Genomic DNA, 9,095 nt, shown 5'->3' on the forward strand with positions numbered 1-9,095 from the left:
TATATGTATACACTACCGTTCAAAAGTTTGGGATCACTTAGAACTCTCCTTGTTTTTGAAAGAACAGCAATTTTTTAATGGACAAAAATGTGCTTTTCTTTCAAAAACAAGGACATTTCTAAGTGACCCAAAACTTTTGAACGGTAGTGTATATATACATATATATATATATATATATATATATATATATATTAAAAAACAATTAAGCACTAGGAACATATTGTATTTCTAAGCTCCAAACAGCTTTACAAAAATAATCTGTTTAGACATTGCTGTTTTTTGGGAGACTTTTTAAGAGACAACTGTAAGACATCAAAGGGTGGAAATCTCACTCCAACAAAGAGTGTTTAAAGTAATTGTCCAGGGATAATAGGGAGAAAACACAATCAAATACTTTCACTTTTAAAGTTCCCCTTCAACTAATTTTAATGTAAAACATCCCTCACTTGCAAACACAAGGTATCATGTGTGAGTAGAACTGCCCACGTATAGTGTAACAGAGTAAAACCCAGAACACAGTTAAATAATTGGGCTTAAATAATTGTTTTTGTCCCGTGTTACTACTTCCCATCAGTGACTCAGTGATGATATCACTTCCGTTACCGGTCAGTGCAAAATACAACATTAGAGATGATTAAAGTAAAAGATTGACAGTTACAAACAAGACAACTTGATATCAGCTGACCTGCAGCAGTAACATTAACTAGCTGATAAACCTGGAGTACCCAAGTCTTTTCATGACCACCCCACATGTGTCCTCTATCAGTCTGATGTCCTTGCGAGGCATGTTCTGCCTCCATATGTTAATGTTGGCTGGTGATATGTCCCCCTCGTACATCAGGTTGTACAAGTTTGTGGAGGTGGTGAACATGAGCTGGTTGAGGGCCGCCGGTGTGACCGGCACCCCCAGGAACCTGTGGATCCTTTCAGCTGTCTCCTGGGGGAAAGTGACTATGTCCTCAAACCTCACCTGGAGGTAGGCCTCTGCCTGGAGGCTCCCACTGACCCGGAGCACTGCAGCAGTGTGTGCCAGCCACAGGTGAGCCAGCAGGAGGACGGCGCTGGCCTCCGAATGGGACAAGAGCCTCCGGATCATTCTGAACTCAGGGGCTGAGACTGGGCACCTGTCCCTGGTACTGCTACTGTTACCGTCCTCCTTGAATATCAGCGACAGGTGTTGAGGAATGTTTTTAAGGGAGTAAAAGCTGGGTTTACTGTTATAGAGCATGAGATAGATCCACGCCCGGGGGTCTCTGACTACATTGATGGTCCTCAGGGACGGGCCCACCACCTCCTGAAGGAAGGGGAGTTTGAGCCCCCAGCTTCCACTCCTCATGTTGAGGACCACGCGGGCATTGGGGTACTCACTGACGTGGCGCCTCATCTCCCTGACGTACTCAGCATCCCGATCAAGGCTGCCCCTCATCTTGCCCCTCAGCTCGGCGGCAGGCTCCTTCCTCCTGGTCCTCTTCCTCCTGTCACTGCCGGGGCCTGGGGCTCTCTGGGGCAGCTTGGCCCTGCTACTCTCCACTAGCTGGATGTTCTGCAAGTGCAGCTTGGTGTTGTGGACCAGAGAGTGCAGCCAGCCCTGGATGATTTTAAAGCGTCCGCGCAGGGCGTCCGTTCTGAACCACTCACAGGCATCAACCAGCGAGTCAAATTCGAACTCGGTCTCTGGAATATCTACATGCTCCGTGGGGACCCGAATGTAAACAAAGTCGGAGCTGTTGTCAAAAAGGTTCTTAAGTATTTCAGATCCTGAGCCAGGCAGGGTCGTTATGACAACGGTTGGCAGGGCAAAGCGATGTTGATCATAAAGTCTGATTTGTTTGCTGACCTCTGGGTCAGTGCTGACACCTTTCCATTTGACCCCACATAGGAGTTGATCGCAGGTGTTTGACACGAACAACAACGCAGCTATCCACAGTATGAGCACCGAGAACAGAGCATAGCGCATCAGTCTACTGAAGCACACATAGAACTTTCTCTGCAGGGTCAAAAAAACAATAGCAACACAAAGTATCACTCCCGCTATCACATTGACTGTGAATCCAAAATCAAACAGCTGATTGTCCACTGTGTTTTGTTTCGGAACCAGTTGAGTCCCCAGGCCATATCGAATGATCTGATGTCTGTCTTCCACTTTGGCATAACCCCCAAATCCTAAATAACTTAATCTTGTTCCTATGTCTTTATAGTTTGTAACAACTGAAACTATTTTCTCTGTGTTGTTTATAACTAGAGATAGTCTGACACCATTTTTGCTACTGTCCAGAAATCGACAGTTGGACACTTTGACATAAGGTCCATGCATCACATAGGCCACTCGGCTTACTGTGGCCCTCATGGGGAAAGTGACATTAACATACTGTGTCCACCTCTTTTTGAACTCCGCAGCCTGCTCGGCCTCCTGTATCCTAGTATCTGGGCTGAGACCCTGACTGTCAAACCAGAACATTTTATAATGAGCATCCCACACATCCATCAACGCCCCATTGTACTTGTCCATGAATTTATAGGGGACATATTTGAAGTCAATGTCGAGGTTGTGGAAGAACGCACTCTGCGAGGTGATGGGCGAATCGTCCAGCTTCTCAACATGGTCCAGTACTAGCAAGGTCTGGGAGTTGAGCAGCACAAGGGCCCTGTAGACACTCCTCAGCCGCATGGCAGGAGAGTAAGCTGGGGCTGCCTCCCCACTTACAAACATAGTGTCTCTATGGGAGGAGGCAGCGATCAGCTCCCCAGCAGCATCCCCTACCCCTTCATCTGTCCAGCGCAGCCATTTAGCACACTCCCCCAGCTGGCCCTCCCATGGAGCGTTACACTGGCTGCTGGGAGAGGGGCCGAACACCAGCACATTGTTCAGATAACTGTACTTAGGTCCGTAAAGTGCTTCAGACACAAATACCTGTCCGTTAGGGGCAAAAGTGAAGGAGTTTTGGTCCGGGTGCTCGTGGCCTGGGTTGAAGCTATTCCAGCCGTCCAGCCATGAATAGGGCTTTGCATGAACGATGTCATACACGGCACGGCCACCCAGCTTCCCGGATTTAAAGGAGACAAATGTGTTTCCCTGACCGTTGGGCAGCCCGGCTCCGTACGTCACCACACCCCAGTTAGAGAAAATATGCATCCTGGCTTTACCAAAGCCATGGGGAGGTTGTGCAGTGAGATGGGCATTGTACCAGATGTACTCAGTGTGTAGGGTAGTCCAGCGCTGGGCAGAAGACTGACCCATGGGACCGTCTTTGGGCCTGTGCTTTCTAATCTGCTGGGCTAGCCAGTTCCCAGTGCCGTTTCGTATAACAAATGTGTCTAGGAACACCAGCTGGCTCTCTGGGCCGTAGAACCAGTTGTAGTTGGAGTCGGCTATGCCCACAGTCCTCTGAAAGCCGGGCAGAAGAGTGGCATAGTAGAACCAGAAATGTTCCCGCAGCCAGTTGTTCTGTGTGTTGTCAATGTTGAAATGACGTTGTGCTAAGAAAACATACTGAGTGATCGACTTGGCTGTATAGCTCCCGTATGCCACGCCCTCATCCAGTGACCCGTCTACAACGTGGTTTAGGAGAAACATGGTCTTCTCCATATAATTGACTGACACCTGTTTCCAAACCATTGTTTCTGGGTCATCATGGGCGCCGACCACAATAGCCCCAGTCAAGATGGCTAATATGTTAGTGGTTTGATGATTTTGGAGATACTGCTTCCCCCAACCCCTATACTTAGATGTTTCATACAGCTCCTCTGTCTCAGAGCGAATTCTCTTGAGGTAAACATCCCGTCGGTGCTCGTCCAGGAACGAGTAAATAAAGTCATATGCGGTGGCAAACCCAGTAAGTGAGTGTGCCAAGGGCACCTCATCATTGGGAGCACTGGTCACCTTCCAGTCCGGGTAATTTGCCATTCTATCCATAAACTTCATGAGAAACTGCAGGGCACCTGAATCCTCTGGGCACAGCAGGCAATACAGAGCAAGGGGGGGTAGGTTGTTCCCGTAAATCTCATTCCACTTGCTAGTAAACTCCTCATGTTTTGCAGGGGGCATGTAAAGGGGCACATTGGACAGCATGGTCAGGACCGCTGCTCTGATTACTTTGAAAATGTGGCTGTGTGTGCTGGACGATCTTTGCCTCATAAGCTGTTCATCAACTTGGTTGAAATACAGGTTGGGATGAGAATCGGTAGATTGAAGTTTTCGATGCTCTGATGCTTTACCCTGGGTGAGTTTGAGCGGCACCAAATCATCCGTAAAAAGATATTTTTCGGACGCATTGAATACACCCGAAAAGGCCATTCCCACTGCCAAGAGTGCCAGTAAAAATATATAGCACCCTATCCACTTTTTTGCCATGGTCCAAGACATTTTGTTGTTGTGTTGTTTATATTATCATATCTTTTTTGAAGCTGAATGGCAAATTTAAGTATGTTTCAAAAACTTCAGAAATGTATTTTGGAGACATATTCAAATATATATGAGATGTGTTTTCTGACAGTTCAATCTCACATTCTATTTTTAAAAAAACGACAGACTATATTATTTCACAATAAAATAGCATGCATTCTACAATACCAGTCAGCGTGAATAATTGCCAGGAGGCCAGAGCTTGACAGCACTAATGTTCTGCCTACTGTATAGGCTACTCCAGTCCAATACCGTACACAAACGCACAATGTCCATCTCCACTTGGCAAGGTTTGAAAACGCAGCAGACAGATAAAGTTGTGGAGGTGTGGACATCTGTTCTAACCCATAAAATAAGAGTACAATCAAACAACAATTTTACATAAATATTTTAGAAAAATTAAACATAGAATTATCCATGAATCTTTTCCGTTTTTGCCGGCACGTTGTCCAGCCTCACTGGAGTGTGGCGCATGGAGTGACTGGCATCTCTCCTGCTGCGAGCAGCAGCAAACTCGTATTCATCTCTCCCCAAAAAACATTTCCTCCTGGAAAAACATCAGTCAGCCCCAGTCCGTGTCCGGTCCAATCACAGACACCCAAAGGCTTTTTATTCTCCTCGATCGAGCTGAAATATCCACAAACCAAAGAAAATAGCGCATTTCCGCATTTAACATTGCGAGCTGTCGCGATGATGTACTGTCCCAATCCAAGGTTTAGTCGTTTTCCATTCTAAAATTATGTATTTTCCCCTATTCCCAGTTTGTCTTCTTTCCCAAACCAACGAACGTTAGATTAAGTAGGCTAGTTAAAAAGGGAAAGTTGTCGTCACTGCCAACCAAGTATTCAAAGAAAGAGACATAACATTGTCAATAAAAAAAAAAATACATTCCCAAAAATAGACAAACGTTCAGGCTGGAAAATCCTTGCAGCCTAATCAGCTGCTTTGCGCTCGCTTTCTCCACTCCGGCATATATACTGCATCACACAACAATTGCGGTTGAACATGTATGTATCTTGCTGCGTCTGATGTCTCCGTCCTACTTACAGTATTACAGTGTGATATTGTTTTCTAGCAGTCACTGAAAATGTACACCTTACTACCTGTAGAGGGAGCCGTGATTTTGGAAGTGCGCTCTCAGATTTCCCTGCGCGAGGATGCAGCTGTGAAATGTGAAGTTCAATGAGTTGCAGATTATTGTGTAAAAACAACGCACAAAAGACCCGCTGCCCCAAATTGGAATTACTCTATTGTGAGTTAATACTTTTAGCCTGCATTAAATTAGTAGAAAACCTATATGTCCAAAAACCTGTTGATGGATCTTGCCTATAATGAATGTCAATCACACCGACAATACTGTGTGAATGTTTAATTACAGCGTCATTGAAGTCTAATAACAATCAGCATTACCTAATTACTCTGCCACTGCATGGGCACCTTAATCAGTGCCAGGATGCCATGTACTTTAGAAAATCAGAAAAGTAATTAGCCTACTGAAAGGACCATAACAGTAAACAACACATGTGAGAAGATAAGACATGTATTCACTGTAGGACATTTGGTGTATTTATTTCACAGTTGCTGCCTTTGACTTTGTACTCATTGCCAGACCCATACAAGCTCATAGTGTCTACATGGAAGATATTCTGTGGGGACCACCTCACTGAGTTGCACGTTCAGACTACATGTACAAATGGACCAACAGTTACCCTTATCAGCCCCTTTGCAGAAGCCATGCATCTAGATCTCCCCTAGGACACAACTCTCCTCTTCCACCAGGGAGAGAGAGATGGAGGCTCCTGTGCCACATCCACTTCCCTTCCTTGCCTTTCAATGCCATTAATTGTCCATCTGTTCAGGGTCCAGGTTTCTCAACAGCATACCGGTGACTCATTTAATCTCCATTAAGCGTCCCCTTCCTCCTTCATTATTATTATTTTTTTCTCAAGAGAATTCATCTTCAAAGATGGCTAACTGAAAGTGAAAATCTAGATTTCTCTTGCTTCTGATATGCAAGGATAAATGTAATCCCTTGTGTTTGTTACAAACACTTCCCACTGGGCACAAACGTCAATTCAATGTCTATTCCATGTTGGTTCAATGAAAATTACGTGGAAATAACATTGATTCAACTAGTGTGTGCCCAGTGGGCTTTGCCTTACAGAACACGCCTTGAGGGAGAAACAAATAACATTCTTAAAAGGAGATTAAAGGCAACAACTTACAAATGTCAGATATGTATTTTAGACGGAGCAACATTGGATCGGCTGAGCTGCCTAATTGCAAGAGTCTTCTGCATACTGTGATGATGGAGTCCCATTACCACGAGATAAAAACACTCTAATCACTATTATCCACAGCTGTCGGTGCCTACGGCCCTGAACAGGAGGTCTTGAGGTTGTTGCTTGGCACGTGTTGCCTAGTGACGTTTCAAACACATCAGATCAGAAGAGGTTGAACGCTATAGCTCTTTGTTGCCAAAGATGTGTCAAACATGGCAACATGGCATCCACACACAGAGAGAGACAGTTTCTTGACTGACAAGCGATAGGTGGCCATTTGCCATTCACTGCTGTTCGTAGTGGTTGTTTGAAGTATCAGAAAGCTCCGGGTTTGGCTGGGGTTGGGGTAAAAAAGGTCTGGTCATGCATATTGAACAGAGAGGTGTGAACAAACAGCCGGTGCCCTTATTAAAACCGTGGCATGCTGGGAGCAAAGGGAGGAGTGAACCAGGGTCCTATGAAAGACTCCTCTCGTTCGCTGCAGAGAATATCAATTCCTCCCCCAGAGTCTTGGGGTAACACAGCATGCCAGCGTCCTGCATGATGGCCTCTGGGTAGAGTCTGACTGACAAAATGTGTCTGTTTCAGTTTTTTAAGAGCGTTGCAACACTTTACCTTACCATGAGGTCTGGCTGTCAATCATGTCGGTCTGAGAACTCATCTCTAGGGTGGTTTCTCTAGCTAATAACACATACTCTCTCCAAATGATCTGTAGGCTGTCAAACCATCAGCCGCAATGTTTAGTAGCCTACTGTCAGCGTAAGAGTTTTGTTTATTATTATAATAACTAATTGAAACCAAAGCCATTAAAGCAGAGACTGCCAATGTAATCTGCAGAAATTGAATTAGGAAATACACTGAGTTTACCAAACATTAGGAGCACCTTCCGAATATTGAGTTGCACCCCCTCTTTTGCCATAAGAGCAGCCTCAATTCGACAGGGCATGGACTCTATAAGATGTCGAAAACGTTCAACAGAGATGTTGGCCCATGTTGACATCAATGCTTTCCATAGTTGTGTCATGTTGGCTGGATGTCCTTTGGGTGGTGGACCATTCTTGATACACATGGTGAACTGTTGAGCGTGAAAAGCCCAGCAGTGTTGCATGTCTTGACACAACCACCTGGCACCTACTACCATACCCTGTTCAAAGGCACTTCAATATTTGTGTCTTTCCCATTCATCCTCTGAATTCCACACATACACAATCCATGTCTCAATTGTCTCAAGGTTTAAAAATCATTCTTTAAGCTGTATCCTACCCATCATCTACATTGATTGAAGTGGAATTAACAAGTGACAACAATAAGGGATCATAGCTTTCAACTGGATTCACCTGGTCAGTCGATGTCATGGAAAGAGCAGATGTTCCTAATGTTTTGTACAGTCATTCATTGGACACACAATATCCTAAATACATTATTGAACTACATGGAGGCCTAAACCAATTCAAGTGTTATCTATTGTGAGTAAAATCTTTGTCAAACTCTCTCAATGTACATGATTAACCACTGCACCAAAATTATCTAACGGTGATATAATGTTATTCTAATAATGGTATGAGAGGAAAATGTTCCCTAGAAAATATACAATTATATGTATATCAGTACATAAAATCCCTTTCCAAGTCAAAAGTGCACCTTTCAAACTAGTTCTTTCCTCCACTCCATACGTTCTTTTGGTGACTCGCTGTCAAACTTCTTCATCCATTAAACAACGTGAGACTGCTGCGTTTGACATGGCATTCAAAGAAGATAAATAGGAGGATGATTGAGAACAAACACATTCTGATAGCGGGATCAACCTAGCAGACCTTGAGTGAAGGAGACTGATGTGATGTGCCAGGCAGGCAGCCTTTAATGTGGGAGACGTTCTGAGCTGGGAATATGCCGGGCTGTGATCATGAAACATTTACCACACATGCTGCGTTGATACCTGTTCTACTATGAGGAAGTGCATGGTACAACCCAGCTCTTAAAACCCCCATGAATATTTCAAGATGCAAATTTCATAGTCCCCCAGGGTAATTTGGTGCTGAGAAAAAAACTAAAAGGAAAAAGAATGAATGCTTTTAAGTGAGAAGGTGGCAGAAAATAGATGGAGATATTATGAAAGAGTGTGAGCGAAACAGGCACACTACCAATTAAGATCTGTGGGAATATGGCTATGTTTCAAAGGTCCCTGTCACCACTGTGTCTGCACCCATGATACAGTATAGTGCTTCTACTAGGACTGATTGTATTTTGTTGCTTAATGCTCCTCCCTTTGCTCACATTGCTTATGCAGATGATTGGCTTGTATTATATCATACATGACATAATCGTACTGTGTGGAGAAGAAAACACTGTTCCCAGATGTAAATCCAATTTCGTCGTATGACATCTGATGTTCTCCCAGGGGTGTAAATGAA

At 44.4% G+C, this 9,095-nt stretch overlaps 1 protein-coding gene across 1 annotated transcript; it reads right to left on the reverse strand.

The window, feature by feature from the left end:
• Window positions 1-304: 304 nt before the first annotated feature.
• On the reverse strand, window positions 305-4,473 carry LOC139366760 (dermatan-sulfate epimerase-like protein). Its single transcript, XM_071104462.1, has one exon. It carries the CDS (start codon window positions 4,361-4,363, stop codon window positions 704-706), a length of 3,660 nt encoding a protein of 1,219 aa, XP_070960563.1. The 5' UTR covers window positions 4,364-4,473; the 3' UTR covers window positions 305-703.
• Between the last annotated feature and the right edge of the window lie 4,622 nt (window positions 4,474-9,095).

The sequence above is a fragment of the Oncorhynchus clarkii genome, chromosome 15, assembly GCF_045791955.1.
Source record: "Oncorhynchus clarkii lewisi isolate Uvic-CL-2024 chromosome 15, UVic_Ocla_1.0, whole genome shotgun sequence".
In the NCBI taxonomy this organism is placed as follows: domain Eukaryota; kingdom Metazoa; phylum Chordata; class Actinopteri; order Salmoniformes; family Salmonidae; genus Oncorhynchus; species Oncorhynchus clarkii.